Source organism: Lithobates pipiens, unplaced genomic scaffold (genome assembly GCF_037356315.1).
Source record: "Lithobates pipiens isolate NorthernLeopardFrog02 unplaced genomic scaffold, aLitPip1_a1.2 Scaffold_10, whole genome shotgun sequence".
Taxonomy (NCBI): domain Eukaryota; kingdom Metazoa; phylum Chordata; class Amphibia; order Anura; family Ranidae; genus Lithobates; species Lithobates pipiens.
The window spans coordinates 34652486-34674080 of NW_027507686.1; the positions used below are offsets into that span (position 1 = coordinate 34652486).

The 21595-nt window shown below is 46.1% G+C and overlaps 1 protein-coding gene across 3 annotated transcripts; it reads right to left on the reverse strand.

Annotated features, from left to right (window-relative positions):
- Nucleotides 1-1347: 1347 nt before the first annotated feature.
- SPMIP8 (sperm microtubule inner protein 8) lies at nucleotides 1348-19740 on the reverse strand. Of its 3 annotated transcripts, none has more exons than XM_077453841.1 (8): nucleotides 19637-19740; nucleotides 16826-17032; nucleotides 16144-16205; nucleotides 8465-8639; nucleotides 7164-7225; nucleotides 6534-6598; nucleotides 5851-5883; nucleotides 1348-1466 (listed from the first exon to the last, which is right to left on the reverse strand). In XM_077453841.1, exons 2-8 carry the CDS (start codon nucleotides 17013-17015, stop codon nucleotides 1436-1438), a joined length of 618 nt encoding a protein of 205 aa, XP_077309967.1. In that variant the 5' UTR covers nucleotides 17016-17032; nucleotides 19637-19740; the 3' UTR covers nucleotides 1348-1435. The 3 variants fall into 3 exon arrangements, with proteins under 3 accessions (XP_077309967.1, XP_077309960.1, XP_077309963.1); XM_077453834.1 differs by having other exon boundaries at nucleotides 8465-8642; XM_077453837.1 differs by lacking the exon at nucleotides 19637-19740 and adding an exon at nucleotides 18689-18913 and having other exon boundaries at nucleotides 8465-8642.
- Between the last annotated feature and the right edge of the window lie 1855 nt (nucleotides 19741-21595).

Consider the following 21595-nt stretch of genomic DNA (forward strand, 5'->3'; position numbering starts at 1 on the left):
ACTCTGGTTATCAGTGAATACAGTCCATGTGGTAGCACTCTGGTCATAAATGAATACAGCCCTGAGTGCAGGTGGTACCACTCTGATTATAAGTGAATAGAGCCCTGAGTCTAGTTGGTACCGCATTGGTTATTAGTGAATACAGCCCTGGAACCAAGTTGTACCACTCTATCTGTGAATACAGCGCTGAATCTAAGTAGTACAACTCTGGTTATCATTGAGTGCAGCCCAGGGTATTAGTGAACACAGCTCTGGGTCCCAGTGGTACTGCTCTGGTTATTGGTGAATACAGCCCTGGGTCTAGGCGATACCATTCTGGTTATCAGCAAATATAGCCCTGGGTTTAGGTGGTACCATGCTGGTTATTGGTCAATACATCCCTGGGACCAGTGAGCGAAGCCCTGGAAGCAGATCGCACAACTCTGGTTAGGGGCGAGTCCAGGCAGTACCACTCTGGTTATTGGTGAATACAGCTCTGGGCCCAGGCAATACCATGCTGGGTATCGGTGAGTAGAGTCCTGGAAGCAGATGGTACCACATTGGTTATTGGTGAATGCAGCCCTAGAACCAGGTGGTACAACTTTGGTTATAGGTGAATACAGAGCTGAGTCAAGGTGGTACCACTCTGGTTCCAGACAGTACCACTGGTTATTGGTCGATAAAACTTTAGGTGGTACCATTCTGGTTATCTGTGAATACAGCCCTGGGTCCAGGTGGTACCACTCTGGTTACTAGGTAATACAGCCCTGAGACAAGGTGGTACCATGCTGGTTATCCATGAGTAGTGCCCCAGAAGCAGTTGGTACCACTCTGGTTTTGTATGAATACAGCCCTGGGTCTAGGTGGTAGCACATTGGTTATTGGTGAATACAGCCCTGGAAGAAAGTGGTATCAATCTAGTGCTGGTTTTAATAATTAAGCCCAGGGACCAGGTGGCACAATACTGGTTATCGATAAATACAGCCCTGGGTCCAGGTGGTATCAGATTGGTTATTGGTGAATACAGGCCTAGATTTGGGTGGTACCACTCTGGTTATCAATGAATACAGCCCAGGGTCTAGGTGGTACCACTCTGGTTATCAATGAATACAGCCCAGGGTCTAGGTGGTACCACTCTGGTTATCAATGAATACAGCCCAGGGTCTAGGTGGTACCACTCTGGTTATCAATGAATACAGCCCAGGGTCTAGGTGGTACCACTCTGGTTATCAAAGAATATAGCCCTGGGTCCAGGTGGCCCTGGTCCAGGTTATCGAAGAATAGAGCACTGGATCTATGCATACTGTCCTAGGTCTATGCATCACTGTGTAAAGACAGGAATATTGTGAAAAATTATTGAACATCATGAAAGTTTTCTTAATGTATTTTATTCATGGTGCGATGTCCCCCCAAGCCTTCCTCTGTTTGCTGAAATTGCATCACCTCTTCTCTTCACTCAGTGCCAGGGTCGCAGGTAAGTGTTCCAGCTGGTAGGAAGCAGAGCACAACAGGATATGAAATATTTGCTAGATGGAATGTCTACAGAGCCTTATGTGTCTCTACAGTTTCAAGAACCGAATAACCATATCATATTGGCACTATTGTATTTTCAGGGAAGGGAAGTCATATGAGCAGCATTAGCCCTTGTACACACGATCGGACATTCCGACAACAAAATCCGTCAGATTTTGTCCGAAACTGGTGTTGCATACACATGGTCGGACAAAGTTGTTGGAAAATCCGACTGTTCGTAACGCAATGACGTTATTTTGTTACGACGGGACTACGTTCAGGCTAGTAGCCAATAGCTTTGGTCTAGGAATTTGATCTGAGCATGCGTGGCACTTTGTCCGATTGGAATTCTCTACAAACGATCCGACAAAGTCCGATCGGATCATGTTGTCGGAAAATTTTATAGCCCAGCTCTAAAACTTTGTCGGTCGGATATTCCGACGGAAACAGTCCGATGGAGCCCACACACAGTCGGATTATCCGACAATACGGTCCGATCGGACATTTTCCGTCGAAATGTCTGACCATGTGTACAAGGGCTTATACTGTTTTGCAGATCTAATGTGTGTTATGTTAGCAAAGTGCCTGCTGTGATTGGTCCAGTAAAATGTATTTCAATGTTTGTCTTTCTGCTGATTTTATGTAAATTCAGGGATTACCAGTGACACTGTTTTTTCTGATCATTCACTGATGTCTGTGTGGTTGCTGCGAATAAGGTCTCAGGTCATAGTTAGAGCTTTCAGGTGGTAGCTGGGGACCTAAGGCATGGTCAGGCTCTTGGGTAAAAGTTGTTGCTCTCAGGTTCTGGTAGGGGCTGTAAGGTAATAGGGTTCTTGGGTTATAGATAAGGTTCTCAGGTCATGGATGGGAGTAGGGTAATTTTCAGAGCTTTTGGGTCATAGTTGAGACTCCTAAAGTCATGGTCCAGGCTCTTGGGTCGAAGGTAAGATTTCTCGGATCATTGTTAGGGCTCTGTTCATAATAAGTGGCTCTCTGGTCGTAGAGTTCTTGTGTACGACCATGGTTGGGGATCTCGGGACAATATTCCAGCTCTCAAGTCCCTGTTGGGACCCTTAGGCCATGACCCTTTTGGGGACTCTCGGGTCGAACCTCTTAGTTTATGGTCAGGACTATTGAGTCGTAGTTGGTGCTCTCAGGTCATGGTCAGGGCTTTCAGGTGATGGTTGAGGCTGTCCGTAGTATTGGTTTTTGGGTCCAAATTGATGGCCTCCTGGTATATAGTTGAGGGTTCTTGGGTTATAGATATGGCTCTTGGGTCACGATCTAAGCTTTTGGGTCATAGTTAGGACTCTTGGATCATAGTTGGGGCTCTCAGATCATAGTTGGGGCTCGTGTCATAATAGGGTCTCTCGGGCTATGGTCAGGGCTCTCGGGTAATTTATAGGGTCTCTCGAGTCGTGGTTGAGACTGTCAGGCCATGCTCAGGATTCCTGAGTTATGGACAAGACCCTCGGGTCGAACCTCTTAGGCCATGGTCAGACTCTTGTGTCAGAGTTGCTGCTCTGTGGCTCTCAGGTTATATATTGGGCTCTTAGGTCATACTTGATGGTCCTTTGGTTAATTTCTTGGGTTTTGGTTATAGATACGGTTCTGAAGTCATGAACAAAGCTTTTGGGTCAGGGCTCTTGGGTCATAGCCTGGACTCTCAGGTAGGGATGCACCGAATGGGTACAGGAGGTGGTCAGAGACTGGGGACATGGTACAGGAGGTGGCCAGAGACTGGGGACATGGTACAGGAGGTGGCCAGAGACTGGGGACATGGTACAGGAGGTGGCCAGAGACTGGGGACATGGTACAGGAGGTGGCCAGAGACTGCGGACATGGTACAGGAGGTGGCCAGAGACTGCGGACATGGTACAGGAGGTGGCCAGAGACTGCGGACATGGTACAGGAGGTGGTCAGAGACTGGGGACATGGTACAGGAGGTGGTCAGAGACTGGGGACATGGTACAGGAGGTGGTCAGAGACTGGGGACATGGTACAGGAGGTGGTCAGAGACTGGGGACATGGTACAGGAGGTGGTCAGAGACTGGGGACATGGTACAGGAGGTGGTCAGAGACTGGGGACATGGTACAGGAGGTGGTCAGAGACTGGGGACATGGTACAGGAGGTGGTCAGAGACTGGGGACATGGTACAGGAGGTGGTCAGAGACTGGGGACATGGTACAGGAGGTGGTCAGAGACTGGGGACATGGTACAGGAGGTGGTCAGAGACTGGGGACATGGTACAGGAGGTGGTCAGAGATTGGGGACATGGTACAGGAGGTGGTCAGAGACTGGGGACATGGTACAGGAGGTGGTCAGAGACTGGGGACATGGTACAGGAGGTGGTCAGAGACTGGGGACATGGTACAGGAGGTGGTCAGAGATTGGGGACATGGTACAGGAGGTGGTCAGAGATTGGGGACATGGTACAGGAGGTGGTCAGAGACTGGGGACATGGCACAGGTGGTGGTCAGAGACTGGGGACATGGTACAGGAGGTGGTCAGAGACTGGGGACATGGTACAGGAGGTGGTCAGAGACTGGGGACATGGTACAGGAGGTGGTCAGAGATTGGGGACATGGTACAGGAGGTGGTCAGAGACTGGGGACATGGTACAGGAGGTGGTCAGAGACTGGGGACATGGTACAGGAGGTGGTCAGAGACTGGGGACATGGTACAGGAGGTGGTCAGAGACTGGGGACATGGTACAGGAGGTGGTCAGAGATTGGGGACATGGTACAGGAGGTGGTCAGAGACTGAGGACATGGTACAGGAGGTGGTCAGAGACTGGGGACATGGTACAGGAGGTGGTCAGAGACTGGGGACATGGTACAGGAGGTGGTCAGAGACTGGGGACATGGTACAGGAGGTGGTCAGAGACTGGGGACATGGTACAGGAGGTGGTCAGAGACTGGGGACATGGTACAGGAGGTGGTCAGAGACTGGGGACATGGTACAGGAGGTGGTCAGAGACTGGGGACATGGTACAGGAGGTGGTCAGAGACTGCGGACATGGTACAGGAGGTGGTCAGAGACTGCGGACATGGTACAGGAGGTGGTCAGAGACTGCGGACATGGTACAGGAGGTGGTCAGAGACTGCGGACATGGTACAGGAGGTGGTCAGAGACTGCGGACATGGTACAGGAGGTGGTCAGAGACTGCGGACATGGTACAGGAGGTGGTCAGAGACTGCGGACATGGTACAGGAGGGGTCAGAGACTGGGGACATGGTACAGGAGGTGGTCAGAGACTGGGGACATGGTACAGGAGGTGGTCAGAGACTGCAGACATGGTACAGGAGGTGGTCAGAGACTGCAGACATGGTACAGGAGGGGTCAGAGACTGGGGACATGGTACAGGAGGTGGTCAGAGACTGGGGACATGGTACAGGAGGTGGTCAGAGACTGCAGACATGGTACAGGAGGTGGTCAGAGACTGCAGACATGGTACAGGAGGGGTCAGAGACTGGGGACATGGTACAGGAGGTGGTCAGAGACTGGGGACATGGTACAGGAGGTGGTAAAAGAGATAAGTGCAGCCAATGTTGCCCCAAATGATGCAGCCAGCTATGCCCCCCAGTGATGCAGCCAGCTATGCCCCCCAGTGATGCAGCCAGCTATGCCCCTGTGCAGCGAAGAGAGCCATCTGGTTGAATAGAGCGCCGGGAACATCACAGCTTTAATTTCAATAGCTGTGTGTTCCCCGTTGCGTGCCGTCACACACAGCCCCTCCCCCTTGTCCAGGCACTTTGATAGACAGATCCCCCGTCCTATCTGGACAGGTGATCTGTCTATCAAAGTTCCCCGGACGAGGGGGAGGGGCTGTGTGTGACGGCACGCGACGGGGAACACACAGCTATTGAAATTAAAGCTGTGATGTTCCCGGCGCTCTATTCAACCAGACGGCGGCGGTTCTCCTGCGCTATACACCCCCCATCATGGGCAGCAGCGGGGGCCCACAGGCCCCGCCCCATTTTGGCTCAATTATCGGACGTTTTTTCCTTTCGGCAAATTGCCGAAAAGGGCATTTTCGGCCGATATGTTTCGGCGGCCGAAATTTCGGTGCATCCCTACTCTCAGGCCATGGTCAGGATCCAGAATCTTGGGTCATGGCAGAGACTCTCAGGCCGTGGTTATGACTCTTTGATTGTGGTTGGATTTCTCAGGCCACGATTGTGGCTCTTGAATCATAGTTAAGACTCTCAGGCCGTGGCTGGGGCTCTTGGGCCATGGTCCAGACTCTTGGATCATGATTGGATTTCTCAGGCCATAATTGGGGCTTTTGAGACCTAGTTGGGACTCTGAGGTAATGGTCAGGGATCTCAGGGGAGGATGTTGTAAGTTGAACTTACCTGTATGAAGATCCAAATGTGCGAAAAGTGTTTCTGGAAGAAAAGCATGCACATTAATGAGTATTAACAACTGTGGAATCTCCTGTGTCTCTCGTTAAAGATTCATATGGTGCTGACATTTTCTGTAGTGCTGTACACAGAACAAGCATGGTGACTAAATATCATCATAACGTTACTGCTGATATTTGGTGCTCAGGAGGGACGGGCTGTGTGAACACAATCCTAGATGTTATTTTAGGACACGGGGATATGAGAATATTAAAGTTCTTTTGTTTTATTTTTGAATGGAGCATGGAAGCACTAGACCTCGTCAGGTTTTATTGCTATCTGGGGCTCCATGCTAGGGATTTTCCCTCACTTTCTGTCATTGGTAGATACGTAGTGACAGAAGACTAGAACCCTCAGTCAGATTTGTATTCTTATCTGTGTTCCTGTTTCAGATTTTTCTCACACTTCCTGTTCAATGACAACTGTTGTCACCAGAGCAGGAAGTGAGAGTAAATCTCTCCAGCAGATCCCCAGATAGCCATAAATTCCATCAAAAACTAAAAATGCTTTTTGCTGTACTTAACCTTTAGAGGGTTTATTGCATAATATAGCAGTGATATTGTCCACAGTGCTGAGAAAAGTGGGGACACACATGAGGTAAAATATGGAAATGAAGCCCAAAAATGGGGACTTACAGCGTGTCAGCAGGCAGAGGCATCTGTCCTGTCGAGTCCAGGGATGGTGTTTGGCGAAGGCAGTACTGCAAGGAAAAATTAGGAAATCACTGTATATATCTAAGGTGGGTAGATCAGCATACTCATCACAAATGGGAAGATCAACATAGACATCACAGGTGGAGAGATCACCATACACAGCACAGATGGAGAGATCACCATACACGGCACAGATGGAGAGATCACCATACACGGCACAGATGGAGAGATCACCATACACGGCACAGATGGAGAGAACACTGAATACATCTAAGGTGGGTAGACCATTGTACATAGGAGAGACAACCAACAGGGAGATCACTGTACACATCACATGCAGAGAGACAACCATACCTAGCACAAACAGGAAGATTACAATACCCATCACAGATGGCAGATCAATGTGCTGGGTGCAACAGGTGTGCAGAACTGGGAGCACAGAGATTTTACCAATAGAATCCCCAAAAGAGGGAAGCAACTGTCCAGGAGGGGTGAAAAGTAGGTTGAGCAGTGATCAGTACTGCAGGTGTAGCTTAGAGTTGTGTTGGTTAGAAGACAGGTCCCCTAGCTATAGAAAGAATTCAATAGACTGGAGCTACTTAATCCTCTTACCTTCCAGGAACGGGTCACGGTGGGATTCAGGTGTCGCACGGCATATCCACTGTACCCAAGGACTGCATATGATAAAGAAGGTTAGTGATGGAGTGTAAGCTCTGCTGCCCAGTGCAGAGAGTGTGATGGTGAAGACAGACAAGAAACACTGAGCAGTGGAACCTGGGTGTGAATAGAATTATTGGTGGGGGAGAGGAGTATGTGTGCATGGGTGGGGTCAGTGCATAGGAGTGAGGCTTGTGGGCAGGGGTGGTCTTCAGTGTGCAGAAATTAGGTTAATGTTTAAGGGTGAAGTCCATGTGCAATGGTGAGGAAAGTGTGCAGGAGTAAATCTGGGTGTGCAGGAATGAGGTCAATGCACAGTTGTAAGGTTTGCGCCCAGAAGTGAAGCCTAAGTGCAGGGGTAGTGTCTGTGCAGAGGAGGGATGTCAGGGTGCCGTGGTGGGGCCTGTGTGCAGGAGTAGGGCCTGTGTGCAGGAGCCTTCTATAGAAATAGATGAACAAATACTCAAATAAAATATGATTTATTAGATTATGTAATCAAAGCCAACATGTTTAAGGGTTTTATTATATTCTTTTCATTGGGGCTATACAGAAAATTACATTCCCTTCCCACATTCCTTTTCCATGCCTTTTACTTCCTTCATTCCTCCTCCCCTCTTCCTTTTCAACTTGCCATCCACCACCTATTTCCCTTTACCGCTCCCTTCTGCCCCTCCTCCCCAAATTCTTCCTAACCTCATTCATTTTCCTTCCCTTCCCCCTCCCTTTTCTTGAGCCGCCCCGTCCCTTTCAGCTCTTCCTGTTCCTCATACCCCCTTCCTTTTTCTCCTCTACCCTCTCATCAATATCCTTTCCCCTTCCTGTATTTCCTCTCCCTTCTTCCATTCCTTCTCTCCTCTCTCTTTCCCCTCCTGTTCCTTGCGCCTCATCCCTCTCCCTTTCCTAATCTCCCTTTCATACTCTGCCCTTCCCTTTTCCTTCCTGTTCCTCCTCTTCCCTTTCCCTGCCTCAACCCCTTCCCCCACTTGCTGGCTCCCATTTTCCTCTCTTTGGCCTGTCCTCTGCCCTTTCTTCTCACTTATCCCCCTGTTCTGTTCTCTCCTTTACCCGTCTGTCTTCCTTGCCCCCTCCAATTTTCCTTCCCACTTTCTTTTCTCCCTCCTGTTCCCTATCTTCTCTCTTTTTCCCTTCCTCTTCTCTGTCCTCCTCTCCCTTCTCTTCTTTCCGCTTTCCCCACTCCCCTCCCTGCCCTTCTTTGCACTGTGTATAGAGGGTCATTCCCTGTGCTGGTTACTCACCGTGTCTCCTTAGGTCTCTCAGCTGGAACTCACCACACGACGAAACGCAGCGGGACCAATCTGCGGCAGCCTGGGTCAGGCTCAGCCTGTCCTCTGGGATCACCCCAGGAATCTCAATGTGCCCCATGGATCCCGATCTATATTGTCTAGAGACCTCCCTTCCGGTGTCTGTGACCTGCTGAAATAGAAGAATACCATTACAGTATAGTTGGGAAAATAATTATTTGATCCCCTGCAAATTTTGAACGTTTTCCCATTTGTTATTAAAGTTGTATTTTAAATGATAGAGACCGAACATCAACCAAAAATCCAGAAAAAAAACATGACAAATTGAGTTGCAGTTCAGTGAGTAATATAAGTATTTGATCTACCAACCAACAATAATTCTGGCTCCCACAGACTGGCTACAGTATGTGCTCATGTGGTACACACATTAGTCCTGTTAATTTAAGAAGGTGCTCCTAATAACTCATAATGTGAATAAAAGACACCCGTCCACAGAATCTCTTTCTTCCATTTAAAGCGGAGGTCCACCCTAAAGTGGACCTTCCGCTCATCGGAACCCTCCCCCCCTCCGGCGCCACAATTGGCACCTTTCAGGGGGGGGGGGTGCAGATACCTGTACAGTACAGGTATCTGCACCCACTTCCGGGATAGCTCTCTGCGGAAAGGGGCGTAGATTACGCCCCTTTTCGCAAAGTGCCTGCCCCTTTCCGCAAGTGCCCCGCTGCCTGCTGGGAAACACACAGATCCCAGAGGCAGCGGGGACCGTCCTTATTGCGCAGCGCGACTCGCGCATGCGCAGTAGGGAACCGGGAAATGAAGCCAAAAGACTCCATTTCCTGATTCCCATACCCAAGATGGCGGCGGCAGGACCCGAGAGACGATCTAGAGATCGGCTTCGGGTGCCGACATCGCGGGCGCGCTGGACAGGTAAGTGTCACTATTTTAAAAGTCAGCAGCTGCAGTATTTGTAGCTGCTGGCTTAAAAAAAAAAAACGCGGAGTCCCGGCGGACTCCCGCTTTAAGGCTCTGTTCACATCTAGGCGTTGCTATCTACAGGCGCTTTGAAGTTCAAAAGGTCACCAATGTAAACAAATTAAAATGCCTGTAATCTGCCAAAAAAGAAGCTCATGCACTTTTTTGAGAATTGGGCATTTTGCTGTAGGTGACCGAACGCTCAGATGTGAACAGGGGCCATTGAAATGAATGGGATTTGTCTTGTTGGGTGTTTTTAGAGCAGAAAAAGGCCTAGGTGTGAATGGAGCTTCAACCTTACCATCAAGGGTAAGACCAAAGCTGTCAAAAGGACGTCAGGGACAAGAGATTGCAGACCTTCACAAGGCTGGATTGGGCTACAAGACACTCAGCAAGAAGCTTGGTGAGAAGGAGACAACTGTATTTGCAAATGGAATAAATACAAAAATAACCATCAATCATCCTCGATCTATAGCGCCACACAAGATTTTGCCTCTGGGTGTAAGGATGATCATGAGAAAAGTGAAGGATCAGCCCAGAACTACGCGGGAGGAGCTTGTACATGATCCCAAGGCAGTTGGGACCACAGTCACGGATTGGTAACGCAATACGCCATTGTGGATTAAAATCTTGCGGCGCCCACAAGGTTCCACTCCTCAATAAGGCACATGTACAGGCCCCTCTGAAGTTTGCCAATGAACATCTAAACGATTCACGGAAGGATTGGGAGAAAGTGCTGTGGTCCGATGAGATCACAATGGAGCTCTTTGGCATTAACTCGATTCGCCGGGTTTGGAAGAAGAAAAATGTTGACTAGGACCATAAGAACACCATCTCTACAGTCAAGTATGGAGGTGGAAACATTATGCTTTGGGGCTGTTTCTCTACTAATGGTACAGGCCAACTTTGCCACATTACGGGGCCATGTATTGCAAAATCTTGGGTGAGAACCTTCTACCTTTAGCCAGAACACTGAAGATGGGTCTTCCAGCATTACAATGACCCAAAATATACTGCCAAGACAACAAAAGGAGTGGCTCAAGAAGAAACACATTAAGGTCATGGAGTGGCCTAGCTAGTCTCCAGACCTTAATCCTATAGAACATTTATGGAGGGAGTTGAAACTTCGAGTTGCCAAGCGACAGCTGAGAAACCTTAAGGATTTAGAGCAGATCTGTAAAGAAGAGTGGACCAAAATCCCTCCTGAGATGTGTGCAAACCTGGTAACCAACTACAAAAAACATCTTATCTCTGTGCTTGCCAACAAGGGTTTTTCCACCAAGGCAGAGGGAGATTAGGAAAATAAACAAGTGGCTGAGGAGCTGGTGTAGTAAGGAGGGGGTTTGGGTTTCTGGAGGCCCGGGCCGACTTCTCAGTCGGTCACAGGTACTATAGAAGGGACAGACTACACCTAAATGAAGAGGGTGCAGATCTGCTGGGAGTAAAGATGGTAGATTGACTAAAGCACATAAACCCAAGGTAAGTATAGTAAAAAGTCCTAGTTGCAATCTCTGAACACCCAATAACAGTTTAGACTGGTTGCATACTATCCTATGTGTCATGTTGACCAATGCCAGGAGCCTGTATAAGTATAAATCACACAAATAGGAAACAAGGGAAATACAAAGACACAAGTTCAAAAGAGCCAACTTCCCTAAACTACGAACCTTGCTAGAAGATATAAATAGGGATAAAATCTTAGGAACAAAGAACATGGAGGAGAGATGGGTTCACTTTAAGAGCATAATAAATAAGGGCATTAGCCAGTGCATCCTATTGGGTAATACATTTAAAAGAGTGAACAAAAGTCCTGAATGGCTTAACACCAATGTAAAAATGCATGTAAAAGCAAGAGAGAAGGCCATCAAAAAATACAAGGTCGAGGGATCATCCTCAGCATTCAAACTTTATAAAGAATGCAACAAGAAATGTAAGGGTGCAATTATGGCAGCTAAGATAGAACACGAAAGCCACATAGCGGAGGAGAGCAAAAAAAAAATCCCAAGAAATTCTTTAAGTATGTAAACAGTAAAAAAAAAAAAAAAAAAAGGACAGACCATATTTGCCCCATAAAGAATGAGGAAGGATATCTGGTTACAAAGGATGTTACAAAGGATGTTACAAAGGGGGGCTTCAGTAACCAAAACTGCAGTGTTCATCCTCGTGACACAACACAGGAAGCACCCTCATGGCTAACAGAGGACAGAATTAGACTTGGGAAACTTAATATTAATAAATCTCTGGAACCGGATGGCTTGCACCCGAGGGTACTTGGAGAACTCGGTCAAGTAATTGCCAGACCATTGTTCCTAATTTTTACTGAGATTCTGACTGGAATGGTACCAGCGGATTGGAGAAAAACCAACGTAGCACCAATATTTAAAATGAGCCCAAAAAACATCCTTGGGAATAACAGATCAGTTAGCCCAACATCAATAGTATGCAAGCTCTTGGTGGGGATGATAAGGGACTATATACAAGATTTTAGTAATGAAAACGGTATCACTAGCAGTAATCAGCATGGCTTCATGAAGAATCATTCTTGCCACACCAATCTATTCACCTTCTATGAGGAGGTGAGTTGCCATCTAAAGAAAAGCCGGTAGACATTGTATCTGGATTTTGCAAAAGCATTTGACAGTTCCCCATAAACATTTACTGTACAAAGTAAGTTCCATTGGCATGAACCATAGGGCGAGTACATGGATTGAAAACTGGCTACAAGGGTGCGTTCAGAGGGTGGTGATAAATGGGGAGTACTCGGAATGGTCATGGGTGGGTAATGGGGTTCCCCAGTGTTTTGTGCTTGGACCAATCCTATTTAATTTGTTGATAAATGACCTGGAGGATGGGGTAAACAGTTCAATCTCTGTATTTGCAGACAAAACTAAGCTAAGAAGGGCAATAACTTCTCCACAGGACGTGGAAACCTTGCAAGAAGATATGAACAAATTAATGGGGTGGGAAACTACATGGCAAATTAGGTTTAATGTAGAAAAATGAGAAATGCATTTGGGTGGCAAAAATATGACTGCAATCTATATACTAGGGAGACAACCTCTGGGAAATCTAGGATGGAAAAGGACCCGGGGGTCCTAGTAGATGATAGGCTCAGCAATGGCATGCAATGCCAAGCTGCTGCTAACAAAGCAAATAGAATATTGGCATGCATTAAAAAAGGGATTAACTCCAGGGATAAAGCAATAATTTTCCCACTCTACAAGACTCTGGTCCGGCGGCACCTGGAGTATGCTGTCCAGTTCTGGTCACCAGTCCTCAGGAAGGATGTACTGGAAATGGAGCGAGTAGTACAAAGAAGGGCAACAAAGCTAATAAAGGGTCTGGAGGATATTAGTTATGAGGAAAGGTTGCGAGCACTGAACTTATTCCCTCTGGAGAAGACGCTTGAGAGGGGATATGATTTCATTATATAAATACCATACTGGTGACCCCACAATAGGGATAAAACTTTTTCGCAGAAGGGAGTTTAACAAGAAACGTGGCCACTCATTAAAATTAGAAGAAAAGGTTTAATCTTAAACTACGTAGAGGGTTCTTTACTGTAAGAGCGGCAAGGATGTGGCATTCCCTTCCACAGGTGGTGGTCTCAGCGGGGGGCATCACTAGTTTAAAAAAACTATTAGATAAGCACCTGAAGGACCGCAACCATACAGGGATATACAATGTAATACTGACATATAAGCACACACATGGGTTGGACTCAATGGACTTGTGTATTTTTTCAACCTCACCTACTATGTAACTCAATTTATAACATTTGTGTTTCTTTCTGTATTTTTGGTTGAAATTCTCTATCACTTAAAGGGTACACTTTAAGTACACTTGTAAATTTTTTTTCTGAATCCCAGCTCCCCTATGCACCAATATAGCATTCATGTAAGTTTTTTGCAAAAATATCAAAGCTTTCCATCTAAATCTACAGTCGCTTACTTTTCTTGTCTAAATCCACATTTCCAGACGTTTCCAATAGTAATGTCTTCTTCCTGATCAGACTTTAGGTCATGACACAGGAAGGAGTTGACCAGCTGGCCTCATTAGCACACAGCCTGCATCATCCACTCTCCCATTCCCAGGTGCACTGTTTTTTTTAAATGAAATGCAATCAGTGATCACCCTTCTCACTAAATGCACAATATACAATCAGATTGCATAGTGTATGGCCATCTTTATACAAGTACATAGGAGGGAGGACAGAAACTTTTTTTTTTTTTTTTTAGCGGGGGGAGGCATTTTGGAGCATTTTCACTCATCACACATAGGGCAGCCCATCCACCTGAATGGGCTGCCCTACACACAGAAATTGCCCCAAAGAAGCTTCAGAACTTTTTTTTTTTTTTTTTTTTTTGGAGTGGAGCTTGGTGCTTTTTTACTGGGATTTTTGGTGCAGCACATTTTTGAAATGCATATCATGCCCCGTTCACATCTAGCATAGTGGGAGCGCACGTTTTGTGTCTCATTGCTCCTGTGACACGCATAGGGCAGCCTGTTAATTTAAATTGGCTGCAGTACATGTGGGTAATGGGACAGTGAGTTAGGGACCTTAGATTGTAAGCTCCTTCAGGGCAGGGACTGATATGCATGTACAATATATATATAGTTGTGTTTACAAGTTTACACACCCTGGCAGATGATTTCTTGGCCATTTTTCAGAGAATATGAATAACACAAAAACTTTTCTTTCACTCATGGTTAGTGTTTGAATGAAGCCATTTATTATCAAATCAATTGTGTTTACTCTTTTTAAATCATAACGAACAACACAAACTACCCAAATGACCCTGATCAAAAGTTTACATACCCCAGTTCTTAATACCGTGTATTGCCCCCTTTACCATCAATGACAGCTTGAAATCTTTTGTGGTATTTGTGGATGAGGCTCTTTATCTTCTCACATGGTAAAGGTGCCCATTCCTCTTGGCAAAAACCCTACAGTTCCTGTAAATTCTTGGGCTGTCTTGCATGAACTGCACATTTGAGATCTCCCCAGAGTGGCTCAATAATATTGAGGTCAGGAGACTGAGATGGCCACTCCAGAACCTTCACTTAATTCTGCTGTAGCCAATGACGATGAAAGTCCAAGTACGTCCCATGCGCAGCTTCCTGGCTGATGAATGCAAATGTTCCTCCAGTATTTTTTGATAATATACCGCATTTATCTTGCCATCAATTTTGATCAAATTTCCTGTGCCTTTGTAGCTCACACATCTTCAAAACATGAGCAATCCACCTCCGTGTTTCACAGTAGGAATGGTGTACCTTTCATCATAGGCCTTGTTGACGCTTCTCAAAATGTAGTGTTTATGGTTGTGGCCAAAAATCTAAATTTTGGTTTCATCACTCCAAATTACTTTGTACCAGAAGGTTTGAGGTTTGTCTCTGTGCTGTTTGGCGTATTGTAAGTGGGATACTTTGTGGCATTTGCGTAGTAATGGCTTTCTTCTGGCGACTCTACCATGCAGCCCATCTTTCTTCAAGTGCCTCCTTATTGTGCATCTTGAAACAGCCACACTACATGTTTTCAGAGAGTCCTGTATTTCATCTGAAGTTATTTGTGGGGTTTTCTTTGCATCCCAAACAATTTTCTTGGCAGTTGTGGCTGAAATTTTAGTTGGTCTATCTGACCGTGGTTTGGTTTCAACAGAACCCCTTACTTTCCACTTCTTGATTAGAGTTTGAACACTGCTAATTAGCATTCTCAATTCCTTGGATGTCTTTTTATATCTCTCTCCTGTTTTATACAGTTCAACTACCTTTTCCCGCAGATCCTTTGACAATTCTTTGGCTTTCCCCGTGACTCAGAATCCAGAAACGTCAGTGCAGCACTGGATGAAAGATGCAAGGGTCTGTCAGGTGTCCAGAAACTCATTGACCTTTTATACACACACACCAATTACAATCAAACAGATCACAGGTGAAGATGGTTATCTTTAATTGCCCATCAAACCCCTTTGTGTCATCTTGTGTGCATGTTATCAGGCCAAAATCACCAGGGTATGTAAACTTTTGATCAGGGTCATTTGGGTAGTTTATCATAATAATTTAAAAAGAGTAAACACAGTTGATTGATAATAAATGGCTTCAGGCAAACACTAACCATGAGTGAAAAATGTTTTTGGGTTATCATTCATATTCTTTGAAAAATGGTCAAGAAATCAAATTCTGCCAGGGTATGTAAAATTATGAGCACAACTGTATGTGAAGAGTTGCATACATTTATGGTGCTATACAAGTACCTGTAATGCCGCGTACACACGATCGGAATTCCGGCCAGAAAAAAGACAGATGAGAGCTTTTCATCGGAAAATGCGACCGTGTGTATGCTCTATTGGAAATTAGCTGTCCGAATTTCCGCCAGCCAAAAATTGATAGCATGTTCTCAATTTTCCAGACGGAAAAACTTTCTATCGGTAATTCCGATAGTGTGTATGCAATTCCGACACGCCAAAAATCACGCATTCTCAGATTCAACTACGAGGCAGAAGCTATTGGCTATTGAACTTCCTTTTTCTAGTCCCGTCGTACGCGTTTTACGTCACCGCGTTATAAACGATCGGAATTTGATGTGAGCGTGTGTAGGCAAGACAGCTTGAGCCGAATTCCGTCTGGAAAACCATCAAAACTTTTTCCGACGAGAATTCCGATCGTGTGTACGCAGCATAATAAATAAAATATTTACTCACCAGGGATGGCAGGCGTGGCTCCGCTTGCTCAAATGTTAGGAATCTGGCATTACGGAAGTTTTCTGATAGAGAAAGTTATAGTCAAAACAAGGCTGGACAATGGGTCTATTACTCATAGCAACCAATTAACCTGAAAGCTCACTAAGATAAAAACGTCTCTCAGGAGCTCTGGTGGGGAGATAATGGCACACCTACCACTGCCATTACTAGAGGCTCCATCACCATTGCTGTATTATTGGGAATACAAAAGATTTGTGCAGTGTTTTCAGTCATGGTGATGTAAAATGCAAATATAACAGTGGAAATTATTCAGGTCCTGGGTGGGCAAGCTTCATGTTGGTTTCAAATGGTTTTTGCATTTCGTACCCATCTATAGGGTTGCAAAACACCCTTTGAAGAAGTTCAGGTGGTTAATCACAGGTCAGAAGGAAGTTAGCTGCAAGTCAGAAGGAGGCCCACTCAGAAGTCATAGGTCAAATGCAGGTCAAAAGAAAAAAACTCAGATCAGCAGATCAGAAACAAGCCAACCACAAGCCAGGAGGTCAACAGCAGGTCAGAAGTTTGGCAGCCCCAGATCCGAAGAAGGACAGCAGGTCACATGCACCTGTCAATGAATTGTGTATGATCTCAGAAGCTTCTCAAACTGATGCAGCGAGGACAGGGGGTCATGTGGGTGTCTCACCTGGCGTACAGGGTGTGCTGCTCCGGCTGTGCTCCTCGCTCAGCTTTTGCCCCACACTGTCCATTTCCATCCTGCGAAGAGTGGGCAGCATTGGGTGGTACAGTGAGTGCTTCACTCCTGCCAGCTTGTATGTCGGTGATTCCTGGTGTGTGGCAGAGCAGCGCCTGTACTGATTCTCCACAAGTGCCATGGTGTGATGAAGAACCCCTGGAAAGGAAACCATTCGCATTATGCCAGCTCAGATGCCCAGGCACCATATCAGTACCCCTCCATAAAGTAGAAGATGATGTACAATGATGACCAACAGCAGAAAACATTTCAGGATACAAATCAGGGACAAAAGTCAGGAAGGACCACTTCTAAAAATTAGGGATCACTGTGTGTACTGTTATTCCCAAGTATTCTCTCCCTGTTATAGAGCTAAAAGGCTGTCCTGTCTCCTGCCTGACAACTGCTGCTATATAGCAGTCACATGTAGGGGATGAGATGAGAACTCTGTATAGATCGGGGAGGGGGGGGGGGGTCACATGTAGGGGAGGTGATGTCTGTATAGAGCACGTCCGGAAAATATTGACATTGCTTTACTTTCTCCACATTTTGTTATGTTACAGCCTTATCCCAAAATTGATTCAATTCGCTATTTTCTCAAAATTCTACAAACAATATGCCATAATGACAACATGAAAGAAGTTTATTTGAAATATTAGCAAATAAATTAAAAATGCAAAAAAACACATGTATTCACAGCCTTTGCCACGACACTCAAAATTGAGCTCAGGTGCATCCTGTTTCCCACTAATCACCCTTGAGATAACTCTACAACTTAATTGGAATCCACCTGTGGTAAACTCAGTTGATTGGGCATGATTTGGAAAGGCACACACCTTTCTATAAAAAGTCATACAGTTAACAGTGTATGTCAGAGCACAAGCCAAGCCATGAATTCCAAGGAATTGTAGACCTCCGAGACAGGATTGTATCAAGACACAGATCTTGGGAAAGATACAGAAAAATTTCTGCAGCATTGAAGGTCCCAATGAGCACAGTGGCCTTCATCATCCGTAAATGGAAGAAGTTCGGAACCACCTTTCTAGAGCGGGCCACCCGGCCAAACTGAGTGATCTGGGGAGAAGGGCCTTAGGGAGGTGACCAAGAACCCGATGGTCACTCTGACAGAGCTCCAGCATTTTTCTGTGGAGAGAGGAGAACCTTACAGAAGAACAACCATCTCTGCAGCACTCAACCAGTCAGGTCTATGTGGTAGGGTGACCAGACAGAAGCCTCAGTAAAAGGCACATGACAGCCCACCTGGAGTTTGCCAAAAGGCACCTGAAGGACTCTCAGACCATGAGAAACAAAATTTTCTGGTCTAATGAAACAAAGATTGAACTCTTTGGCCTGAATGGCAAGCGTCATGTCTGGAGGAAACCATGCATTGCTTATCACCTGGCCAATACCATCCCTACAGTGAAGCATGGTGGTGGCAGCATCATGCTCTGGGGATGTTTTTCATTGGCAGAAACTGGGAGACTAGTCAGGATTGAGGGAAAGATGAATGCAACAATGTACAGAGACATCATTGATGAAAACCTGTTCCAGAGCTCTCTGGACCTCAGACTGGGACGAAGGTTCATCTTCCAACAGGACAAAGACCCTAAGCACACAGACCAAGATAACAATGGAGTGACTACAGGGCAACTCTGTTACTTCAGTTACTTATATAGCGCCTTTAATTTACGCAGCGCTTTACATATACATTGTACATTCACATCAGTCCCTACCCTCAAGGAGCTTACAATCTAAGGTCCCTAACTCACATTCATACATACTAAGGACAATTTAGACAGGATCCAATTAACCTACCAGCATGTCTTTGGAGTGTGGGAGGAAACCGGAGTACCCGCAGGAAACCCACGCAGGCACAGGGAGAACATGCAAACTCCAGGCAGGTAGTGTTGTGTTTGGGATTCGAACCAGTGACCCTTCTTACTGTTAGGTGAAAGTGCTACCCACTACACCACTGTGCCGCCCAGGTGTGTGAATGTCCTTGAGTGGCCCAGCCTTGAACCCGATTGAACATCTCTAGAGAGATCTGAAAATAGCTGTGCACCGATTCTCCCCATCCATCCTGATGGAGCTTGAGAGGTCCTGCAAAGAAGAAGAATGGGAGAAACTGCCCAAAAATAGGTGTGCCAAGCTTGTAGCATCATACTCAAAAAGACTTGAGGCTGTAATTGGTGCCAAAGGTGCTTCAGCAAAGTATTGAGCAAAGACTGAATACTTATGTACATGGGATTTTTTTTTTGTAAATTTCATAAATTTGCAAAGATTTTAAAACAAATTTCTTTTTCTTTGTCATTATGGGGTATTGTTTGGAGAATTTTGAGGAAAATAACGAATTAAATCCATTTTGGAATGAAGCGGTGACATAAAAAGTTAAGCACTGTGAATTTACTTCTGGATGCACTGTCTACAGAGGGATCTCATGTAGGAGATGAGAACTCTGTAAAGATTGAGGGGGGGCGGTGTAATCTCTTTATATATTGGGGGGGCACACGTAGGGGATGTGGTCTCTTTATAGATGGGGGGGGGGGGTCACAACTAGAAGATGTGATCTCTGTATAGATTTGTTGGGGGGGGGCACACGTAGGGGATGTGGTCTCTTTATAGATGGGGGGGGGGGGTTCACAACTAGAAGATGTGATCTCTATATAGATTTGGCGGGGGGGGGGCACACGTAGGGGGATGTGGTCTTTCTATAGATGGGTGGGGGGGGGGGGGTCACACATTGGGGCTTTTTCTCCTTCTCACCTGCTGTGTTGTGGCCGGTCAGTGCAGCTCTGTTCCCCTGTCTATGTTTGCAGTGTCTCCTGGCGCCGGTTGCCTGGTGATGGGGTCATTGTTCTGCACATAATGGTGAGAGTCCGGAGAAGGTTGGGAAAGGAAGTTATATTCTGAATCATTTTTGGTTTGACACATTTACATCATTTGAATTGTTTTTTTTCTTTTTTTTTTTTTATATTTTAGGTATAGATTAGTATATACACATCCACACAGGTCAGTTGCAGATGTATGAATTCATCTGCCAAGTTCTGTTCATCCAGTTTAGTGACTCAGGAATCCTGCCAGACAGCCGGGGGGCTTATCAATGGAAAATAGTGTCTATAGCAGGCACTGAAATGGTGCCCCCGTCCAAACATCTGACATTGTATTTTAGGCCCCAGTCACACTTGGGGCGTAGAAGAAACATGCGTTTCTGCAAAAAGGTGCAAAAAATAAAAAAATAAAACGCAATACACTTGCAGTGCCATTGTTTTTTTTAATGATACCCCAAACAAAGGTAGTAGACACGTGTATTGCCAGGTGTTTTCCACATGGATAAAACACGCAAAACACACTTGGTTCAGGTCCAAAATTTGGTGCATGAGCTTCTTTAGTATGTTTGTGGAGCAGGAGGCCCATTCAAATTAATGGCGCTGCTCAAAAAAAAAAAAAAAAAGCCACAAAAATGTGACACAGTAGTGTTGTGTGAATTGGCTGAAGGACTCTGACATCATCTGCACTGGATGATGATGTCACCCTTTTACTGGCACTGCAGGAGTCCCTCCTTCACATCAGAGTTCTAGTCACATCATAAGTGCCACCTCACAGCAAGAGCCCTCCTTCACATCAGGGTCCCCCCCCTCTACAACAGGAGTCCTTTTGACATCAGAGTCCACCATTTACATCAGGAGCCCCGTCCACACCAGAGTCCCCATTTCACATCAGAGTACACCATTTACATCAGGAATCCCCCTTCACATTAGAGTCCTCCCTTCACTTCAGAAACTCCCCTTCACATCAGAGTATATCCCTTCGATATCAGTTTCCTTCCTTTCACACATCAGTCCCCCATTCAAATTAGAATCTCCCCACTTTCATGTCAGGATCCACTTGCACATAAGTACCCTCCTGCTTTTACATCAAGAGCCCCCTTCACATCAACGCCCTCGCTCCTGTCATATGGGGAGCCCCTATGACATCAGAGTCCCCCTATCGTATAAGAGTCACCATCAAATTAGAGTCCCCTCCCCTCATACCAGACCCTCACATTAGAGCACCCCTTCACATCAGAACCCCCCCTTTCAAATCACAGTCTCCCATTTTATCAGGGCCCCCCCTTTTTCACATCAGAGTATCCTTTTGGTCTCGCAATTCCCCTACTTGACATCAGAGTACCCCATTTACATCAGGACCCCCCTTTATATCAGAGTCTCCTTCCTTTCACATCACAGTATTTCCTTGACATCAGATTTCACCCTTATTGAAATCAAAGTCCTTCATTTACATCAGTAACCCTCCTTTACATCAGAGTCCCTCTTTTCCACATCAGCCACCCTTTACATCAGATTCCCCACTTTCACATAAGAATCCCCTTCTTCACATGCAACATCCCATTTTCACATCAGAAGCCCCCCCCCCTCCATTCCATCAGGATCACCCTTCACATGAGTGCCCCCCCCCCTTCCATCAGGATCACCCTTCACATCAGTGCCCCCCCCCTTCCATCAGGATCACCCTTCACATCAGTGCCCCCCTCCATTACATCAAGAACACCCTTCACATCAGTGCCCCCTTCTTTGGAACACCCTTTACATGAGTGCCCCCCTCCTTTCTATGATGAACACTCTTCACATCAGTGCCCCCCTACTTTCCACCAGGAACACCCTTCACATGAGTGCCCCCCTCCTTTCTATCAGGAACACCCTTCACATCAGTGCCCCCTTCTTT